General features: G+C 40.7%; 1 protein-coding gene across 1 annotated transcript; it reads right to left on the bottom strand.

The window, feature by feature from the left end:
• Positions 1 to 15,145: 15,145 nt before the first annotated feature.
• Positions 15,146 to 16,233, bottom strand: LOC100661487 (olfactory receptor-like protein OLF3). Its single transcript, XM_010600122.3, has one exon. It carries the CDS (start codon positions 16,182 to 16,184, stop codon positions 15,204 to 15,206), a length of 981 nt encoding a protein of 326 aa, XP_010598424.2. The 5' UTR covers positions 16,185 to 16,233; the 3' UTR covers positions 15,146 to 15,203.
• Between the last annotated feature and the right edge of the window lie 7,139 nt (positions 16,234 to 23,372).

Consider the following 23,372-nt stretch of genomic DNA (forward strand, 5'->3'; position numbering starts at 1 on the left):
GTAAAATGAAGAAAGTGGCATAAAGTATCCTCTCAGAGATGTAAACACCTCGTTATCCAGCAATAATGAAAATAACAAAGGTGATTTATTAAATTAATATGCAAGTGGAAGTGAAGTTGAAAATTTAAGAATACTGTAAGAACATGTACAAGCTAAGCAACCTCTTCAGCATGCAGGAGCAGACCCTGGACCTGGGCAGGCTACGCCGTATTTCTGACTGGTCCTGGTGGGCAGTTGTGGGAAGCAGGTCAGACGAGGCGTGCTACTTCACAAGGCTTGTCTACCAAACAGCAATGTGGCACAAGGTGAAAGAGCTGGTCTTAGAGGAGTCCTTTTTTGACTGGCGTCACAGAGAAAAGGCCCTTTCGCACTGACCCAGCCCCTGGCCTGATTCCCAGAAGTCAGCGAAGAGCAGGGACCGGGCATAACTCTAGCTCTGATTTTAAGGAAGTGCAGCCCCATCAAAGGTACCAAAACCAGTTGTTAAGTCAATTCCAGCTCATGGTGACCCCACGCGGATCAGAGTAGAACTGCTCCATGGGGTTCTCAATGGATGATTTTTCAGAAGCAGATCACCAGGCCTTTCTTCCAAGGCACCTCTGGGTGGACTCGAACCTCCAATCTTATGGTTAGCAGCCAAGCGTGTTAACTGCATTACGCAAGGACTCCCACCAGAGGTAGGGGTCCCTCAAAACACTTGGAAAATGCTAGCTCCCTGATTTGAATACCCAGAACATATTTTCATAGGGCAGATTTCCACTAGAGGACACTACAACAAGCTGCATACCTAAAGACACAAGGGAGACCCTGGACAGCAGGAGTCTGGTTTCAAAACCCTTGTAGCTACATGAGAGTTGAAAATCGACTGGAAACGCCGGGCTCACCTTTGGCTGGGAGGAGCGGGCCCCCTGTGTTCTGGAGGGATGGCAGGACTGGGAGAGTTGTGGAATTTGAAGCAGAGTATTTGGAACAGGTAACTTTCTCCAGCTTCAAGGATGAAATCTCCAAGGGCCAATTATGCTTTATTTGAGAGTTCTTTTACTTTTCCTCCCCCTCCTTCTGGTCACTTCTGCACCTAACACCCTAAGCTACGTTCCAACTTTGGTCAGGAAAGTTTTGTTTCCGCATCCCAGGAGCACAACAAGGAGCTCACTGAACTTTAATTTCTCAAGGGAGGAAGTCTGAATCTTCAGTGACACCCCCTTTGAGATGGTGGGTACTTTGATCCCTCTCTACGAGCTTGTGGATGTGACAGATACCTAATGCACATCCCAACTTCTTCCTTCCATCACCCATCCCCACATCCCCCTGTGCTGTGGCTCCTGGATCAGGCAACTCGGGGAGCATGGGGGAGCCATGTGGTGCAGCCCTGGGCAGATGTCCCTTTCCACTGGGCCACTTCCCACTTTGGAACCTCTTCCCCCGCATCCTGAAACATTCCCAGAACTTTCGCCTTTCACTTTACTGTAAGGAAGATGGATCTCTCCTGTTTTTTACTTCGAAATTTGCATGCTCAAAATCTTTAATGAAAGTACAACCATCCCATGTAAAAAAAAAAAAAAGGTTGTGAGTGTGTTAGGCGTGTGCAATGAGACCTGCAGAGGCATAATGCATCCACCTCCCCCGAGTGGGAGTACAGATTCCCCTGGCGTACATTGTTAATATGGAGACCTCCAAGTGCTCTGTCCCATGCTCAGCTGTCTGGCGTTGCCCCACGAAAACAGGCTTGTTATGATCTCTTCTCCCTGCTGATTCTGGGAGCTATGGCCATGGCATCGTCTCTTGGTTAATGGTCTGAGGACTGCTCCCTAAGCACAATAACAATCAGCCTGGGGGTGGGAGGGCTACTCTTGTGAGTGTTGGAGTTGGAGGGAGACGTGTGCTTAGAGCCCAAGTTAGCTCTGGACTCTAGAAAGGGAACAGCAGGGAAAGCAAGGGGAGGAGAGGAAGGGAGGGCAGGGGAGGAGGAGAGAAGGAAAAGAAAAAGCTGCTTTCTAGCCCCTCACCTTTAATATTTGGAATTTATTTTTTCGTGTGGCATATAGTAAGGAAAATGATGTTTCTTTTATATGCCAGGAAATGTCTTAAAAAAAAATAACAAAAACAAAACTTAAAAAACACAAATTATAGAATAAAAAAGTAACAAATATGATTAAATAAAAATGAAAGATCTCTGTTCAACAAAGGACACTGTGGACAAAGTTACAGTGAAATGACAAATTTAAGGAACATATTTGCAATGGTTATAACAGAAAGGGACAAATATCTGTAATATACCTACCATCAAGGAAAAGACAGAAAATCCAATGGACAAATGGGCAAAGAAAATGAACAGGCAGCATAACAGAAGTAGAAAGCCAAAGGTTAACTATTGGATTCACTCAGCAATGTTTATTGTGCTCCTGCTCTGAGACGGGCACTATTCTAGACACTTGGTCTACCTTTGTGAACAAGACAGAGCTTTGCCCTTGAGGATTTACATTCCAGAAGGAGAGACAGACAACAAACAATAAATATTTAAAATACAAGTAAGTCGCAAAGTATACTAGGAGGAATACATTCTTTGGAAAAAAATATAGGGGCAGGAGGAATGAGAGTGAGGAACAGTGAGGACATGTTCAGTAATAAATAGGACATGAAAGCCTCATGGACAAGGTGAGAGTTGAATGAAGAACTGAAGGAGATGAGGAAGAAGACAGCTGAGGAAAGAGTGCCTCAGACAGAGGAAACACAGAGAACAAAGGCTCTGTCTGCTGCAACGTCTTTGACTTGTACTGAGTGATAACGGAGAGCCATTCACTGAAGGTTTAAACAGAGAAAGGACATGCGTTGACTTACGTTGTGAAGGGCTCTCTCTGGCTGTTGCATTGACAGTAGACTAGGGAGACAGGGGTGGAAGCTCAGAGGCTTGTTGGAGGCTAGGGCAGTAATCCAGGGGCAGATGATGAGGCTCAAACTGAGTGCTCAGAGTGGAGGGGACAAGGAGTGATCATGCTCTGTAGAGTTTGGAAACTAGGGACAATAGGATTTTCTTGCAGATTTAATTCAGATATAAGAAAAAGGGACTCCCAGGGTGGTGCAAACCGTTAAGCATTCAACTGCTAGCCAACAGGTTGGAGGTTCAAGTCTACACAGAAGTACCTCAGAAGAAAGGCCTGGTGAGCTACTTTCAAAAAACCAGTCACTGAAAACCCTACGGAGCACAGCTGACACATATGGGTTTGCCGTGAGCTGGGAGTCAACTCAGCAGCAGCTGGTTTATGAGGAAAAGGGAGTGGTCAATGGCTAACCCCCAGCAATGATGGTGTTACCATGAGCCAAGCCAGGAAAACCAAACGACCAAACCCAGTGCCGTGGACTCGATTCCAACATAGCGAGCCAGGGAAGGCCTGAATATAAGCCGTCTGAGGTGCGAGCAGGTGGAGCCAGGCGGTCAGCCCACGAAGACTTGCTCATGCTGATTAGTTATCACAGTAATGCAAAATTAAACTTCACTGAGACTTTAGGGAGCCCTGGTGGCACGGTGGTTAAGAGCTCGGCTGGTAACCACGAGATTGGTAGTGTGAATCCACCAGCCGCTCCTTGGAAACCCTGTGGGGCAGTTCTGTGCTGTCCTATATGGTTGCTATGAGTCCCAATCCACTCAACAAGTATGACCTATAGACTGGAAAATTCTAAAGTGGAATTCTGCCAAGTGTTGAGGTCGCGGTATATGGGGACCCTCATGACTGAAGTGGGAGTTTAGGCTTGTGAAGCCATTTCTCAGACCGATATCTACGACCAATTCCTTGGCTCCTTTAATATGCCCCACGGAAATCCACACACAGGCCCTGAAGGGAGCATGTGTTATGACGCTCACCACACAGCTGGGTGTGGTGGTGAGAAGCCGAAGCCACGGGTAAAATGACCCGAAGGCAAGGGATTGCTGCGAAGAGCTGGAATTAAGGGACTAGGAGCATGAATGGATCTTAAAAATACAGTGTTGAATGAAAAAATGTGATACTGAATGAGATTGTTAACAATACACTTCATGTCTTAAAAATACAAGCAGTCCCAGGGTTACCAACACCTGACTAAAAGCAGCACGCATTTAAGAACCAACCCCTGTAAAAAACCAAACCAAACCCAGTGCTGTCGTGTCGATTCCGACTCATAGCGACCCTACAGGACAGAGTAGAACTGCCCCATAGGGTTTCCAAGGAGCGCCTGGCGGATTCGAACTGCTGACCCTTTGGTTAGCAGCTATAGCACTTAACCACTACGCCACCAGGGGGGCTATTATATTAAAAGTTCAGGGTACTTACAAGGGTGAGTAATAACGAACGGGCGCCACTTTGCAATGCACATCAGAACATTGTTATTATTACTGTATTATTATGCTGAAGACAGTGCAATGTATCTGGAAGTGTTTCTTTAATGTTTTTTATGCATAGAAGGGTACACTTTATACTAAGACATTTTTAGTTTTTTATTTTTTTCTTATTTTTATTGTGCTTTAAGTGAAAGTTTACAGTTTGAGTCAGTTGCTTACACAAAACCTTATACACACGTTGTTATGTGACCCTAGCTGTTCTCCCTACAATGAGACAGCACACTCTTCCTCTCCACCCTGTATTTCCTGTGTCCGTTCAGCCAGCTCCTGTCCCCCTCTGCCTGCTCATCTCACCTCCAGACAGGAGCTGCCCACATAGTCCCATGTGTCTACTCGAGCTAAGAAGCATGCTCTTCACAAGTATCATTTTTTGTCTTATACTCCAGTCTAATCCTAGCCTGAAGAGTTGGCTTTGAGAATGGTTTTAGTTTTGGGCTATCAGAAAGTCTGGGGGCCATGACTTCTGGGGTCCCTGCAGTCTCAGTCAGACCATTAAGTCTGGTCTTTTAACACGAATTTGAAGTCTTGCATTCCACTGTTCTCCTGCTCCGTAAGGGATTCTCTGTTGTGTTCCCTGTCAGGGCAGTCATTGGCAGTAGCCAAGCACCATCTAGTTCTTCCGGTCTCAGGCTGATGGAGTCTCTGGTTTTACACGGCCCTTCCTTTCTCTTGGGCTCATATTTTCCTTGTGTCTTTGGCGTTCTTCACTCTCCTTTGCTCCAGGTGGGTTGAGACTAATTGATGCATATTAGGTGGTCACTTGCTAGCTTTGAAGATCCCAGACGCCACTCAACAAAGTGGGATGCAGAAGGTTTTCTTCATATACTTTGTTCTGTCAATTGACCTAGATGTCCCTGAAATCATGGTCCTCAGGCCCCAACCCTGCTACTCTATCTCTCTGTTTGGTTGTATTCAGGAAACTTCTTAGCTTTTGGATTAGTCAAGTTGTGCTGACTTCACCTGTACTGTGTATTGTCCTTCCTTTCAACTAAAATAATTCTTGTCTACCATCTAGTTAGTTAACACTCCTGTCCCTCCCTCCTCACCTCCATAACCACCATAGAATGTTTTCTTCTGTTTTTAAACTATTTCTTGAGTTCTTATAGTAGTGCTCTCGTACAATAGTTGTCCTTTTGTGACTGACTTATCTCACTCAGCATAATGCCTTCCAGATTCATCCATGTTATGAGATGTTTCATGGATTCATCATTGTTCTTTACCGTTGTACAGTATTCCATTGTGTGAATATACCATAATTTGTTTATCCATTCAACCACTGATGGGCACCTAGGTTGTTTCCGTCTTTTTGGTATTATAAACAGTGCTGCAGTGAACACGGGTGTGTATATGTCTATTCATGTGAAGGCTCTTAATTCTCTAGGATTTATTCCAAGGAATGAGATTGCTTATCATCAGTAGTTCTGTTTCTAGCTTTTAAGGAAGTGCCAAATCAATTTCCAAAGTGGTTGTATCATTTTACATTCCCATCAACAGTGTATAAGTGTTCCAGTCTCTCCAGGACCTCTCTAACATTTATTATTTTGTGTTTTTTGGATTAACTCCGGCTCGTTGGAATGAGATGATATCTCACTGTAGTTTTAATTTGCATTTCTCTATTGACTAACGATCATGAGCATTTCCTCCTGTATTTGTTAGCAGCCTGAATGTCTTCTTTAGTGGAGTGTCTGCTCATATCCTTTGCCCATTTTTAAACTGGGTTATTTGTCTTTTTATTGTGGAAGTTTTGCAGTATCTTATAGATTTTAGAGATTAAACTGATCAGATTTGTCATAGCCAAAATTTTTTTCTGTAGGTTGTCTTTTTACTCTTATGGTGAAGTCTTTGGATGACCACAAGTGTTTGATTTTTAGGAGCTCCCAGTTATCTAGTTTCTCTTCTTGTGTTTGTGCATTGTTAGTAATGATTCGTATGCTGTTTATGCCATGTATTAAGGCTCCTACCGTTAACCCTATTTTTTCTTCCATGATCTTTATCCTTTTAGATTTTATATTTAGATCTTTCATCCATTTTGAGTTACTTTTTGCTCATGGTGTGAGGTATGGGTCTTGTTTCATTTTCTCATAGATGGATATCCAGTTATGTCAGCACCATTTGTTAAAGAGGCTGTCTTTTCCCCATTTAAGGGACTTTGAGCATTTGTCAAATACCAGCTTCTCATAAGCCGGTGAATTTATGTCTGGGTTCTCAATTCTGTTCCGTTGGTCTATGTATCTGTTGTTGTACCAGTACCAGGATGTTTTGACTACTGTGAGGGTATAATAGGCTCTAAAATCAGGTAGTGCGAGGCTTCCCACTTTGTTTTTCTTTTTCAGTAATGCTTTACTTATCCGGAGTCTCTTTCCTTTCCATATGAAGTCGGTGATTTGTTTCTCCATCTCGTTAAAAAATGCCATTGGAATTTGGATTGGGATTGCATTGTCTCTGGGTAGAATAGACTTTTTCACAATGTTGAGTCGTCCTATCCGTGAGCAAGGTATGTTTTTCCACTCATGTAGGTCTCTTTTGGTTTCTTACAGTAGTGTCTTGTAGTTTTCTTTGTATAGGTCTTTTAAGTCTCTGGTTAGATTTATTCCCGAAGTATTTTATCTTCTTGGGGGCTATTGTAAATGGTATTGATTTGGTGATTTCTTTTTCAACGTTCTCTTTGTTGGTATAGGAGAATCCAACTGATTTTTGTATGTTTATCTTGTATCCTGATACTTTGCTGAAATCTTCTATTAGTTCCAGTAGTTTCCTTGTGCATTCTTTAGGGTTTTCTGTGTATAAGATCATCTCATCTGCAAATAGAGATACTTTTACTTCTCCATTACCAATTTGGATGCCCTTTATTTCTTTTTCTAGCCTAATTGCTCTGGCTAGGACCTCCAACAAAATGTTGAATAAGAGCGGTGATAAAGGACATCCTTGTCTGGTTCCCATTCTCAAGTGGAACGCTTTCAGGCTCTCTCCATTTACAATGATGTTGGCTGTTGGCTTTGTATAAATGCCCTTTATTATGTTGAGAAATTTCCCTCCTATTTCTATTTTGCCAAGAGCTTTTATCATGAACGAGTGTTGGACTTTGTCAAATGCCTTTTCTGCATCAATTGATAGGATCATGTCATTCTTGTCTTTTGTTTTGTTTATGTGTTGGATTCCATTTACTGTTTTTCTAATACTGAACCATCCTTGCATACCTGGTTTTGAATCCTACTTGTTCACGGTGAATTATTTTTTTGGTACGTTGTTTAATTCTATTGGCTAGAATTTTGTTGAGGATTTTTGTGTCTATGTTCATGAGGGATATTGGCCTGTAATATTCTTTTTTTGTGGTGTTTTTACCTGGTTTTGGTATCTGGGTTATGCTGGCTTCATAGAATGGGTTTGGGAGTATTCCATCCTTTTCTATGCTCTGAAATACCGTCAGTAGTAGTGGTGTTAACTTGTCCCTGAAAGTTTGGTAGAATTCTCCAGCGAAGCTGTCAGGGCCAGAGTTTTCTTTTCTTGGAAGTTTTTAAAATTACCTTTTCAATCTCTTTTGTTATAGGTTTATTTAGTTGTTCTACCTCCATTTGTGTTAGTTTAGGTAGGTAGTGTGTTTCCAGAATTTTGTCCATTTCCTCAGGTTTTCAAATTTGTTAGAGTTCCTACCACTTTTTATAGTATTCTGTTATGATCTTTTAATTTCAGTTGTGTCTGTTGTGATATCACCCATCTCATTTCTTATCCAGGTTATTTGCTTCCTCTCCTGTTTTTCTCTTTGCAGTTTGGCCAATGGTTTATCAATTTTATTGATCTTTTCAAAGAACAAGCTTTTGGTCTTGTTAACACTTTCAGCTGTTTTTCTGTTCTCTATTTCATTTACTTCTGCTCTAATTTTTATTTTTTGCTTTCTTCTGGTGCCCAAGGTTTCTTTTGCTGTTCTCTTTCTGTTTGCTCAAGTTGTTGTGTTAATTCTTTGATTTTGGCCCTTTCTTCTTCTTGGATGTGTGCATTTATTGGTATAAATTGACCTCTGAGTGCTGCTTTTGCTGTGTCCCAAAGGTTCTGGTAGGATGTTTTTTCATTCTCATTTGATTCTGTGCATTTCTTTATTCCGTTCTTAAGCTCTTCTATAACCCAATAGTTTTTTAGCAAGGTGTTGTTCAGTTTCCGTGAGTCTGATTTTTTTTCTTTGCTTTTTCTATTACTGATTTCTACTTTTATGGCTTCACAGTCAGAAAAGGTGCTTTGTAATATTTTGATGTTTTGGATTCTGTTAAGGCTTGCTTTATGGCCTCATATGTGGTCTATTCTAGAGAATGTGTCGTGTGTGTTGGAGAAGAAAGTATACTTGCGTGCTGTTGGGTGGAGTGTTCTGTATATGTCTATGAGATCATGTTGTTTGATTGTGGCATTTAGATCTTTTGTGCCTTTACTGAGCTTCTTTCTGGATGTTCTGTCCTTCATCGAAAGTGGTGTGTTGAAGTCTCCTAGTATTATCGTGGAGCTGTCTATCTCCATTTTCAATGCTGTTAGAGTTCGTTCTATGTACTTTGGAGCCCTGCTGTAGGGTGCATAAATATTTATCACGGTTATGTCCTCCTGACGTATTGACCCTTTAATCATTATGTAGTGTCCTTCCTTATCCTTTGTGGTGGATTTAACTTTAAAGTCTATTTTGTCAGAAATTAATATTGCCATTCCTGCTCTTTTTTGATTGTTGCTTGCTTGATATATTTTTTCCATCCTTTGAGTTTTAGTTTGTTTGTGTCTTTAAGTCTAAGGTGTTTCTCTTATAGGCAGCATATAGATGGATCATTTTTTTTAATTTATTTTGCCACTCTGTTAACGCACTTAGTCCATTTACATTCAGTGCAATTACTTGTAGGTACAAGTTTAGTGCTGTCATTTTGATCTTTTGTGTGTCTGTGTGTGTTGTTGACAGTGTCTTTGTTCCACTTAATTTTCTGTGCTGAGTCATTTTTCTTTATTATTTTCTTTCCCTCTTTTTCATTGTTGTTGATTTTGTATTTGCTGAGATTTTATGTTTTTCTTGTTTTTTAAATTGATGTGTAGGATTGTTAGTTTCCTTTGTCGTTACCTTAAGATTTACTCTTATTTTCCTAAGTTTAAACTAATCTTTTCTTTCTTTATATGGCCTTGACTTCCTCTCCATATGAAAGATCCATGACTACATTTTTTAGTCCCTCTTTTTTTTAATTTAATGTTGTCATCTTTATAATGATATCTCTTTCTCTGTTTTGAGCATTTTAGCTTTGATTTATTTTTGTGATCTACCTATCTGGGTTGATATCTCGTTGCTCTGTCCTGTGTGCTAGTTTCAGGTTGTGATCTGATATTATTGACTTTCTAACCAGAGGACTCCCTTTAGCATTTTCTGTAATTTTGGCTTGGTTTTTGCAAATCCCCTAAGGTTCTATTTGTATGGAAATGTCCTAATTTTGTCATCATATTTGAGAGACAGTTTTGTTGGATATATATTTCTTGGCTGGAATTTTTTTTTCTTTCAATGTTTTATATATGCCATCCCATTGCCTTCTTGCCTGCATGGCTTCTGCTGAGTAGTCCGAGCTTATTCTTATTGACTTTCCTTTGTAGGTGACTTTTCTTTTATCCCTAGCTGCTCTTAAAATTCTCTATCTTTGATTTTGCCAAGTTTGATTATAATATGACTTGGTGACTTTCTTTTGGGGTCTACCTTGTCTGGGCTTTGATAAGCATATTGGATAGATATTTTCCCATCTTTCACAATATCAGGGAAGTTTTCTGCCAACAAATCTTCAACAATTCTCTCTGTATTTTCTGTTATTCCCCCTCCCACACCCATTCTGGCACTCCAATCACTAAGAAGTTATTCCTCTTGATAGAGTCCCACATAATTCTTAAGTTTCCTTCATTTTTTAAAATTCGTTTATCTGATTTTTCCTCAGATATGTTGGTGCCAAGTGCATTATTGTCAGTCTCACTAATTCTGACTTCCATTGCCTCAATTCTGCTCTTATGATTTTCTATTGAATTGTCTAATCCTGAAATTTTATTGTTACTCTTCTGAATTTCTGTTTGCTTTCTCTCTACAGATTCTAGCAGCCTATTAAATTTGTCATTATGTTCTTGCCTAGTCTGTGTAAGTTGCTTTGATATTTTGTCTGTATGCTGCTTGGCTTGTTCTGCTTTTTGCCTGATTTCCTTCCTGATGTCTTGAAGAGTTCTGTATATTAATCTTTTGTATTCTACCTCCAGTAATTCCAGAAAGTTATCTTCCTCTAGAAGATTTCTTTAATCTTTGTTTTGGGAGCTTGCTGAAGTCTCTTTATGTGGTTTTACATTGACTGTTGTCTCCAAGCCATCAATAAGTTACTTTATTTGTTTATTTTATGTTTTCTTACTATGTCCTAGCTTCTTGTTTTGTTTTGTTTTGATACACCCAAATAGGCTGCTCGAGTGAGCTAGTTTGATTATTGGTGCCTTTGAAGCTCTGACGTCCTGTTACCGGGTGGTTAGAGCCGTTACTAGGTATGTGAGCCCAGGGTTCCTTTAACGTTTCCTGTATGGATTCAGCTCAGGTGTCCAGATAGTCAGTCACCAAGTGTGTGGTGCCGGCCTTCACCTACAGTCCAAGATGAATGGGGGTGATTGTTGTAAGCACAGGTATCTGGGTACAGTAGTGGGTCATGTGCTGAGCAAGGCATGAGACTAACAACTTTCCCCTAGTGTCTGTGAGGAAAGCATATCCCTGTTCTCTAGAGCACATAGGTTGGTGGGTTTTGCATCTGGACTATAGGTACCCAATACTGTTGGCTTTAAGGACTGGGAGGCACCACTTATTCTTGGGCCCCTGTCACAGGTGGCTAGATGTTGTGCATAGAGCCAGCAGTCCTCAGGCCCCTGATGTGGATAGGTGAGGACCCTGCTTAGTGGGCAGAGCAGTGTCAAATGCCTTGAATCTGCCACTCCTGCTTATAGCTGATACAATTGAAAATCAGCTTCAAGTATATACCCTGTAGTAATGTGCTAAGGAAATTCTGGTGGTGTGGTGGTTAAGTGCTACAGCTGCTAACCAAAGGGTCAGTAGTTCAAATCCACCAGGTGCTCCTTGGAAACTCTATGGGGCAGTTCTACTCTGTCCTGTAGGGTTGCTATGAGTCGGAATCAACTCAACGGCACTGGGTTTGGTTTTTTGGTTTACTGTGCTAATGAGGCCCTACACTGATGAAATGAGCCCACACAGGTCTATGCGCAGATGAAAGGCATTCAAAGTTCTTGGACCTCTTATGCCTGTGCCTAGGCAAAGGAACTGTTTCCATCAAATTCCTGGCTTAGGAGAGCCAGTAGATTACTTTTCCCCTGTTTGTTAATTTGTTCCTTCTCCACAACTGGGAGAATGGTTCAGGGTGAATGCAGTGTCCTTCTTCTGGACCAGGGGATGCAGCCGGCTGGGACCCAGAGCAGAGCAGGAAGGGAGCAGATAAGTGAGTATTTTTGGATCCCAGTAGGTTAAATGCAGGTACTTGTTGTTTGCCAATTGAGGGCTGCTTCTTGTTTGTGCTGGAGGGTTGAGCAGACTCTTTGCCATTCAGCCTCTCCTGATGTCTAAAACACATCCAGAACACCTCTGCTTGCCTCACCACACTCACAGCAAAGGGATCAGCCTGTGGGGTGCAAGTTCCCGCCAGGTCAAGTCTGGCAACTCCTCATTGCTTCTGAACTTTTCTCCCTCTGCTACTCAGTCTGATTCCTCAACTTTGCCTTTGATGTTCAAGGTTTCCAGCTTGTTATATATAATCGATTTACTTGGTTTTGGGGGGAAGTCTTTGTTGTAGGAGGGTTCACAGGAAGCATCTGACTACTCTGCCATCTTGGCCCCACCTCCACTAAGACAAACATTTGACTAACTGACATTAGACATGAATCATACCTAACTGTTCTGACTTACATACAAATTCGACTTAAAGACAAATTTGGGAATGGAACTCATTCATAATCAAGGGACTGCCTGTACATAAATGTACTCTTGAACATAATTATAGACAATAAACTCACTAGAATAGTTGCCTATGGGGCAAGGAAGAAATTGGAGTAAAACTGGGATAAGAGAGAATTAATGAATCAATTTTTAAGCATCACTAAGCCTGGCTGCAGGCCATGGTGTTACATTAACTGAGGAGTATGACTAACCGATTAAGTCAACTCTGCATCTGAGGTTGAAAAAAAAAAAACAACCCTTATTTTCCAGAATTCTAAATTCCAATATACATGGTCTATATATACTCCATAATTGACAGCCCCTACAATAGTAAAATAAGTTTTGATCAACAAGTTATGCCATCACCAGGCATCTATTATCATTGATAAGGCACTGGGAATACACACGTGACAAAGTCCACAGTCCCTGCTTTCATGAAGTTCCATTCCAACCGGTGAGGAATATTTTGACCTTCCCAGGGTGGGAACCTGGGTTTTCCTCTTTTAAAAAATGGGAGATCAAGACACCTTTATTTATGAGAATTCTGTTAGTATTGAACTGTTTTACATAGAATTTTTACCAGAGTTATTCATATTGCTAATCTATAGGATTCAAATTTTCTGGTGAAAGGAAGTGTTTATTAATAAAGTAGATAAATCTCAGATTTTATAACAGAAAGCACACATAGGTCTTTTATCAATCAGTTTGTACCACTTGTAGAAAAATACATTTTGCTTTTGTAAGTGTTTAGCTGTTTTCTCCCAATCCTTGTTAGAAGAGCAATGTGCTTGGAATGTTGTGGGGTGGGGGTGGTGGGAGAGGATGAGATGCAGATGGAGAAGCAGGCAGCAGCTTACTGTAAGAAGGTAGAGATGCGACTTGATTTATTTTCTAAGATAAAAATGTCCTCTGTAGGTCAAATGACCCAGGTTCTTCAACAAATAAACTGTAAGGAAAAGAAATGGATGGAGGAGACTTACAAGTTTAAAGAAACTTAAAAGACATATGAAGTTGAAACAAAGGGGAAGACTTAACTACATTCCTAGGGATGCTCACTTGGTGATAAAGCCATAAAGAAAGGCAAGAAGGCAAGTAGAGCTTTAGAAATGTCGGGGAGGGGTGGTTGTTGTTGATTAGAACAGGGCACATGGGAGCACTTTTAGGGCTTCTGGAAGCTCTATTTTTTTCACCTGAGTGGTGGTGACAAGGGGGTTTGTCTTAGAATAATTCACTAAGCTACACATTTGTTTAGTGTGGTTTTCTGTCTTTTATGCTTTACTTTAGAACATAAAGCAAAATCAAGCAATAATGTTAAAAATTAAATTTGCTTTGTGAAGACCATAAAGTTGAAAACAGAAAGGCCAGTTGGGAATGTCCTATTGCAGCAGTCCATGACTTACAAGGAAAAAAAAAAAAGTGGTTGCTTTCAGTAGGCTTTTATTAGTGGATATGGATGATGTAAAGTGATGAGATTGAGCTGATATTTTGCTGATAAAGTTAATGGACTCGATGGATTGAGCATGAAAGAAAGGAGGCAAGAATGACTGAATGCTTGACATTTTGTAAGGAAAGGGTTTGGGGTAAAGGAAAGGGATAGCTTGGAGCACAAGAAACAAGCATACTAGCTCCATTTCAGTTATGTTAAGAATGAGGCTTCTATTATGTAAGTGAAGGTGTTGAACAAGAAATTGGATGCAAGTCTTTGGAGCCCTGTAAAAATTTTTGTCTGGATTGGAGCTTTAGGAAAAGAAGAAGGAGAGGAAGGGAGAAGGATAAGGGAGAGGTAGGGAAGGAAAAGAAAAAGAAGAAGAAAAGGAAGAAGAAGAACCATCTCAGCATACATGTATGTTTTCTTTTTAAGCCATAGAACTGAGTGAGATCATCTGAGAAGACACAGAACAAGATTCCGCTATAGCTACAGTAGTAGAAAAAAAAAAAGTTTTTTTTTTTTTTTTTTGATGTGGGAGTGATATTATACTTAGCTCTATAATCCTGTCCTAAAAAAAATTCTACAAAATATTTGAATATCTACTGTATGCCATTGTTCTGCTCAATATCTTCCATGTATTATCTGTAATCTTCAAAATGACCACACATCCTGAATGCCATGACATTTGTTCTGGCTGAAATGGCAGAGACATGAAGCAGATTTTTCAAAGCCATGTTGGTGGTGAAGGGTGGGGTCAAACATTGAAGCATGACTATCCTCACTCGAAGCTCTTCACTCTGCCCACATTACATTCTTGAAACAAAGAAGAATACCAACTCTAGGAGGACAGCCTACAAAGCAGACCTGAGTTTAACCATTTGAAGAACTTTTTTAACATATGAATAGTAGGACAACACCACCTATCTGTCAGTTTGTCTTACTATAGTGGCTTGAGTGTTGCTATGATACTAAAAGATATGCCACCAATATTTCAAATCCCGGAAGGGTCACTCCTGATGGACGGGTTTAAGTAGCACTTCCAGACTAAAACAGACGGGGAATAAAGTTCTGGTGATCTACTTCTGGAATTAGTGCATGAAAACCTTATGGATCACAGTAGAATATTGCTCGATGTAGCACTGGAAGATGAGCCCACCAAGCTGACAGACATTCAAAATAAACAGTGGCCACGACAATGAACTCTAGCATACATATGACCATGAAGATGGCACAGGACTGGGCAACGTTTCGTTCTGTTGTATGTGGGGTCACCAGGAGCTGGAGCCAACTCCACAGCAACTAACAACAACAAATAGTAGGGCAGGGATGCATGAGCAGACCTGTGATGAGGAAAGGCAGTGCACAAAAATGTGTTCATCTGGTCTACAGTGTCAACACTATGAGGAGAATGGTCATATCAATCGATTCTTCTTTGTTTAGAATGTCTTTCTTTGTCCAGCTGGAGAAAGGGAGAACTTTTTTGAGTTTTCTTCACCAAGTTTTCCCAACACTCTTCGTAGGGCACTCATCACCTCCTTGTTCCTCAAGCTGTAGATCAAGGGATTCAGCATGGGAGTCACCACGGCATAGAAGAGGGCTACCATCTTCTCCTGTTCTGCCGAGGAGCCAGCCTCAGGCCTCATGTAGGTAGAGATGGCCGTCCCAAAGCACATGGAGACCACAGTAAGATGGGAGGCACAGGTCCTGAAGGCTTTTCTCCGTCCCTGAGCTGAGCGAATGCGCAGGATTGCAGCCACTATTCCAGTGTAGGAGAACAGAACCAGGAAGCAGGGAAGCATGATCACCAGGAATCCAGAGATGGCCACCATGACCTTGTTGAAGGAGATGTCCACACAGGTCAGCCTTAGCATAGCCAGCATCTCACAGGCAAAGTGATTGATAACATTATGGCAAAAGGGCAACTTGAAGATAAGGATGGTCTGCAACAGTGAGTTGGCAAAGCCAGCCACCAGGCAGCCAGAGGCCAGCACCAAACACAGCCCATCATGCATGATAACCATGTAGTGCAGGGGGTGACACACAGCCACAAAGCGGTCATAGGCCATGGCTCCCAGCAGGAAGAACTCTGTGCTGCCCATTGCCAGAGAGGTGTACAGCTGGAGCATGCAGCTGTGGAATGGGATGGACTTGCAGTCTGACAGGAAGTGGACCAGCATCTGAGGGACAGTGCTGTTGGTGTAGCAAATGTCCACGAAGGACAGGACACTGAGGAAGAAGTACATCGGGATGTGGAGCCTGCTGTCCAGTCTGATGAGGAGGATGATGAGGGAGTTCCCCAACACAGTCACCAGGTACATGGCCAGAAACAGTACAAAGAGGAACACCTGTGTCCCCCAGTCACTGGACAGCCCCAGCAAAAAGAACTCACTCATCCATGTCTGGTTCTTCCTGCCCATGAGCCTCTGGGAACCAAAGCAATGTTACAATAAATCCCAGAAGCTCAGGGTGGCAGATGACCTCACAAGGTCATTTAAACCAAAGATCTGTTTAATCTTAAGTGCAAGTCATGATATTTGAGCCATGAGGTTTCGAGTTTACAGGTCATTTCTTCAGGGTTTTGAAACACAGTCGACCCCATTGATATGGTTCAGAACTTTCTTTTCTCCTTCCTTATGTGCAAAAGGTTTAACTGAAATGTCAGACATTTGAGTTAAAAAGACTAATGGTAAAAATTGATTTTCTTCTTTATACCAAATTTCTAACCCTGTGGTTTGTTCATTTCTTTGTTGAATTCCTTCCTTACTGTCTCAGAATCAGTATCAATGACAGCCTAATAACAATGAAAACGTTCTTTAAAAGTTACTTTTTATTCCTGGATCCTCTGACTATGAAAACGTGATACTCCATTTCAACCCTTTTTTAATTAGAAAATTTGGGTTTTGCCTTAGAAGGAAGCCAATATAAAATATATTTTAAGTGGCAACACACTGTCAAGAATTGCATTTCAGAGTCAGCAAATTAAAGAAGGAAGACCTGGGTGATCGGGCTCAGGCTTGAGAAGTCTTGTCACAAAGTGTCTCATCCAGGTGATCAGATGAAAGGATACACCTTGTGGTTCCCTCCCTCTCCTGAACCAGGGCAGAGACCATGAACAGTAGGATGTCACTGTCAAGGAGCAAATCAAAGTCAAAGATGCACACCAAGCAGTTCCCTCACAAGCGACAAGAGCTCAAATACTCACCATCATCATTGCCTTTAACTAAGAAGTAATGGAAACTAGTGAACACTCCCGCTGATTGTCTTTGCGTGTAACTGGATGGTGAGTTAAAGTTTGGAGGTTAGGCTGTGATGGAAAAATAACTAACTGGAATTAAATTGACCAACTGACTGCTGGTTATCTCTCTCCCTGAGAACCGCCCGCCTGCCTTGTTCTCCTCCCCATCTCAAGTGCCTGACATTTTCCCCCTTAGGAAACCTGATCTCCTCTCTTTGTGCCCCTTACCCAGACCCACATGACCAGCCCCAACTGTCACATCCTGCTGATATCCCAGTACCTCAGGAGGTGCCACGGTTCTACTATTCAGAGATTGATCTTTGGAACTCTTAGTAATCTTATGTTTCCACCTTATTCAAGTCACAAGTGACTTCCAAAACTATCATGGGCTGAAGCAAGCCTACTCTCTATTTCCTATGTACTCTCTCCCTCTGATTATTCTGCCCTTTGAGTGCAGGAAATGAAACCCATGTGATCTGCCTGCAGCCTGTGATGAGGCAGTGCCACCAAATACGTGATCGGAACCATTCTTGTACTTGGGGTGTCTGTGACAACAAGGGTAGCTAGCTGTAGATACTTAGGGTGCAAGGCCTCTCAGATTAGCCAGCAGCAGAAGAGCCTACAGCAATTTTCATGCCAAAATTCTTCCTTCTTTTATGAGTAAATGTCTTTAAAAACCATTCCTACACCAAGAGATAATTTATTTGAGTTACACAAAAGGCAGCAATAAAACGATGAACTTTTTTTAATTCTTTAGAACTTACTCCAGGTCTTCAGCAGGTGAGCAAATCCCTTTGCAATATTTGAGAGAAAGAGGGAAGCTTTCTTTTTAATCCCTGATAAAAAAAAAATAAAAGTTAGCAGATAAAAGCTTCACTGTCAAACCCCTCAGGTATAAAAGAAAGAGCCAAGTCACCTCAAGGGGGAAAGTCAGTGTCTAGGACCTACCGTGGAACCTGACCACAGATGACACTTTTATAAGCCATTGCAAGGGAAGTGACTGGGATCATCTCCAGTTCTGCTCTTACATATGAAACAATTCAGGGAAAGTAACCTCACCAGCTGAGGACTGAAAAAAACAGTGCAGGGGATGTCTGATGATGACTTACTGTATTCTTAATACCAAATAAAGAGACTTGTTGAAAAGTCTATCTGACTGATGCTCATCTCTTGGAGTTCTGGATCTCTCACTTATTAAAAAATAAAAAAACAATAAGATAAGGCCTTGTCATAGCCTTGGTCTTTGGAGCCCAGGAAGGCATTGATCACAAATAGAAATACACATGGGTAGCCTACCATGCTTCTATATCATCTTAGGTTTTGTTAAGGTGCCTCTCCCTGGGATGGAATGAGTGGTATTGCCAATAAGCTTGGATTTCCCAGTTTAACTCTCATCACTGAGTTCTACATCTGTCTACCAGATTGCACATTCACACCTGTCCTCACTCATTATAAGGAGAGGAAGGAGAAAATGGAATACGGATACAATGTCAATACTATAAAGGATGATATGCAAAACAAAAAAAAGATTAAAAGGTAAAATAACACAAAAAAGTCTTTAAAAAATTTTAATAAGTGATATGTAAATATAAGTTAAAAATGAATGGTCTCGTTGTCTCATAAAATAAAAATTTCACCCCTGAGAACTGTGCTCTTTTAAAAGTTATCCATAGGAGACCAAATGGCCAATAATTATTGCAAAGCGTGGATGAGAAGGTTAGAGGGCAGTGAGACTAGATTAATGGGAGTGGAACAACCGGAATGGAAATAATGAGAATGTTGACATAAACTGAAGAATGTAACCAATGTCACTCAACATTATGTGTAGAAATTGTTGAATGGGAACCTGTTTTGCTTTGTATACCTTCACCAAAAAAGTAATATTCTTTTTAATGAATGACAAAAAGGTGGTGGTGTAAAACTGAGAGTAATAGCAAATATAAACCTTATTCCTGCCCCAACTTTTCTTCCTGAAACTGTGATTCAAGGCTCCTATGTTCATACATGACAAGTGTACATCTCAAAATAAAACTAAATCAACACAGAAAAATTAAGTTTTCCCCAAAATTTTCATTGGTTATGTTGCTTTCTCCACCCCCACCCCTACTTCCTTACGTGCATACACACACACTCACGCACACACTGCTTGGGGACACAGAGAGCTTAAAGCTTGTTATTCAGGTGAATATACCTCCTGACCACCATCATATATGAATGAGCCTATCAACACAAACCTGTCCTCCTGCCCAGAATTCAGGTGCTAGTGAGTGCTACAGAAGTAGCGAGGTGCTGTGGGGAGAAGTGGAGTGCTGTGGAGAAGTGGGATACTGTGGGGAGAGGTGGGGGGCTCTGGAGACCAGTGGAATGCTGTGGGGAGCAGTGGAGTGCAGGCAACACGGCCTGGAGCAGCTGACCCTAGGATTCCAATCGCAGCAGCCAGAGCCAGGTGCAGCTCTTCTCAGAGGTATCTGAAAGAATGTTCTCGGCTTTGCTAACCAAAATATATTTTCCTATAACCAAATGGACATTTATCTCTCCAGTAACCAAACTCAGTACACTTGTCACCTGAGCCTATGAATGTAGGAAGAGAGTGGGACTAAGAAGCCCTGTCAGGCCCAGATTACCCAATAAGCAAGGTACGCACAGGCCCAGTTGTGCCTTCTGACCATCTGCAGTGCACAATTTCGCCTGTCCCCAACCATGACAATGATGTAGTGAAGACCATGTGAAATTGCTCACCACAGATTAGCAGTAAATATGATTAAGCCAGTGCATACCTTGCCCAATGCCAGCCGATGCATGTAGTCCTTACTAACTAATCCGCCACTGCCTGGTGTCATGGTTTATCACCCTAATAAGTTCTGAGGCACCTCTGAAGATGAAGGCTTACCTCCAGGGTGGTGGGCCAGACATGTCCCTGGAAGACAGGAGGGCTGGTTAGGATGTGGTGTTTGGAAGAGGTAACTTATTTTCCCTCAGAGATAAATTCTCTACAGGCCAATTAGGGAGTGCTTGTTAGGCTTCTGTAACACTTTCTCCTTTGCTGTATGGTCATTTTCTCACCTTAAACTCACATCTGCATTTAATAGAATTTACAAATGAGAATTTAGCTTCTCCTGACCCAGAAACATGAGAAGACAATCCAAAGTCCCCTTCCTGGCATCTTTTAGGTCTTCGTTGGAATTTCACTTTAGGAAGTTATAACTTTCCCACAACTTTCTGTCAATGTACTCATAATTGATAATATTTGTCCCCAAATATCCAATTAATCATGAACCATCTATGGGGACATTTGACGAGTATCTCAGGCAATGTGATTGTCAAGATAGAGGAGAGCTACAATCAAATATTCAACTCATAGAGGTATTTTGCAGGACTTCTCCCCATTCTGTCTCACTACTGGAAGACTGCTTCTGAGTATGTCAAATTATTTAGCTATTTTTTCTTTCTTCATGCCTGCCCTTACACTCTGCAAATACTGTGGAAATGCCCTGTTCACTTCAAACATCTCATTGAATTTTTCACCCATTTGTGATTCTTAAACCAAATCACAAAACTCAGCTTCTAACAACTCTGACTAGCTTTTCCTGTTTTCAAACTTTGTGTGAATGGAAGCATGCAATATGTGTCTTTCATGTCTGGCTCATTAATTTCATCCATGTGTGTCTGCTGCATAATATTCTACTGTATGCATGTTACACACATTATATATCCATTCTGTTGATAGACATTTGGATTGTTTCTAGTTTGGGGCTGTTAAGAACAACACTGCTGTGAACATCGACACATCCACACACACCCCCAAACACACATCTTTTGGTGCATGTATGTATCCATTTCCATTGCCTATTAGTGGAATAGCTGTATCACAAGTTCTGTGCATGTTCAGCTTCAGACAACATTGTCAAACAGTTTGCCAAAGAAGTTGTACCAATAATATTTCCACCAGCTGTCCGTGAGGATCTCTGTTGCTCCACCTTTTTCTACTCTTCATATGTCTGTTTTTTTTTAATTTTAGTCTTTCTGGTGATTGTATTGATACTTTGTTGTGATTTTACTTTGTATTTCCTTAATGATTAATGAGGTCGTGTATCTTCTCAAATAGCCATTGGTCATTTGGATATTCCATTTTCATTGAACAGACATCTGTTCAATCTTTTGACCATTTTTCTTGGGTTGTCCTTTTTCTTACTTATTTCAATTCTTTATATATTTTGAATATGAGTCATTTGTCATTTATGTTTCACAAATATTTTCACCTACTCTGTCAATTGCATTTCCACTCTCTTAATGACACTTTTGGTGAAAAGAATTTTTTTTTTAATTGTGGTAAATATATAGGTAAGAAAACATTCACTGTTTCAATATTCTTTACGTGGACAATTCGGGGATATTAATTATGTTTAATTATGCTGTTCAACCATCACCATTATCTATTTCCAAATTTTTCTGATACCCTTAACAGAAACTCAGCGTCCCTTAAGCAATGAATCCCCCTTTTCCCCTCCCTCCCGCCCACCCCTGATAACCACTAGTAAACTGTGGCCTCTGTACACTTGTCTATTCTAGATATTTCATATAAGTTGGATCATACAGTATCTCTCCCTTTTTGACTGACTTTTTTTTTGCTCAGCATATTTTTAAGTTTCATCCATGTATCAGGACTTCATTTCTCTTTACGGCTGAGTAATACTCCATTGTACGTATGTGCTTAATTTTAATGGTGTTCCATGTATCAATCATTTTCTATATACTGACAGTTTTCTGTGTCCTGAGTGAGAGATCTTTACCAACCTCAAATCATAAATATATTCTTCAATGTTATCTTCTAGGAAATTTATTGTTTCATCTTTTACATTTAGATCAATGATCTATCTGGAATTTATTTTTGTGTATGATGTGACAGGGGTCCAGATTATTATTTTTTTTTCTATATAGATATCCAAGTGACTGAGCACACTTGACTGAGAGACCATCCTTCCCTCACCACTCTCCTGTGTTACCTTTGCCATAACTCAAATGTCAATTTATATGTGTAGCTTTTTTTCTAGATTATTTACTTATTTATCTATCATTACACCTATACTTACTTACTGCCTTAATTACTGTAGCTTCATAATAAATCCTGTTTTACTGTGGTATAAATCCTCCAAACTGATTCTACGGTTTCAAAATCATTTTGGCTGTTCATGGCTATTTGAACTTTTAACCTGACTTTGAATTAGCTTGAAATTTTTCAGGGGAGAAAATTGGCTGAGATTTTACTTGGGTTTCATTGAGTCTAAAAATTTATCTGGGGTAAAAGTTACATTTCTATACTATTGAGTCAATACATAAGAAAAATATATTCTTTCATTTATCTAAACCTTCTTTAATATCTATCAACATTTTTTTTTCAGTCTTTTATGTTGAGATATTGCATATTTGTCATTGTTTCCAGGTTTGATGCTTTGAAATGCTAGTGTAAATGGCATCTTTTATACATACATACATACACACACACACATGATGATGAAAAATTAATAAAAAAAAAAACTCAATTAAAAAATGGGCAAAAGACTTGAACTGTTCACCAAAGAAAAGACACACATGGCAAAAACGCAAACAAAAGATGCTCAGCATCAGTAAAACCACGATGAAATAGCGCCACACACAGATTAGAATGGTTACAATGAAAGGGGCTGCCAATACCAAGCTGATGAGGGTGTGAAGTACTGAAACCTTCCTTAGCTGCTGGTGGAATTGCAAAACTATCATCTTTCCACACACTGGATCCTTTTCCTGATTTTCTAATGCATGTATCATAGGATCGTGTCTATTCATTTCAAAAATCAAGAAAAGTTAAGAAAGAGCAAAAAAAGAAAAAAACGATTTCTGTCGAGTCAATTCTGACTTAGAGACCCTATAGGACAGAGCAGCAGTAAGGCACAGGGTTTCCAAGGAGCAGCTGGTGGACTCGAACTGCCAACCTTTTTGTTAGCAGCTGAGCTCTTCACTACTGCGCCACCAAGGCAAGGGATTGTTCAAAACTACACTCTCTCCTTTCACTGTGGTGTCTTCTTATGGGTCTGTAAATGTCCACAGGTTTTCATAAATTTGACCTCTAGCGATAATCTGCATAGTACTTAAAGTACTTAGATAAACCAAAAAACCTTCTGTCAAGTTGGTTCCAACTCACAGTGACCTTATAGGACAGAGTAGAACTGCCCCATAGGGTTTCTAAGGAGCTGGTAGATTCAAACTGCCGAACTTTCAGTTAGCAGGCAAGCTCTTAACCACTGAACCACCAAGGCTCCCATAGTATTTAGATAGTACTTTTTTTTTGAATAATAGATAGCACTTGGCACTTGATGATAGTGCTTAGCAGAAT

Source organism: Loxodonta africana, chromosome 8, assembly GCF_030014295.1.
Source record: "Loxodonta africana isolate mLoxAfr1 chromosome 8, mLoxAfr1.hap2, whole genome shotgun sequence".
Classification (NCBI taxonomy): Eukaryota; Metazoa; Chordata; class Mammalia; order Proboscidea; family Elephantidae; genus Loxodonta; species Loxodonta africana.

What these genes read in the sequence shown, in the direction of transcription:
- LOC100661487 (XM_010600122.3), bottom strand. Translation starts at nt 16,184, where the DNA reads ATGGGCAGGAAGAACCAGACATGGATGAGTGAGTTCTTTTTGCTGGGG.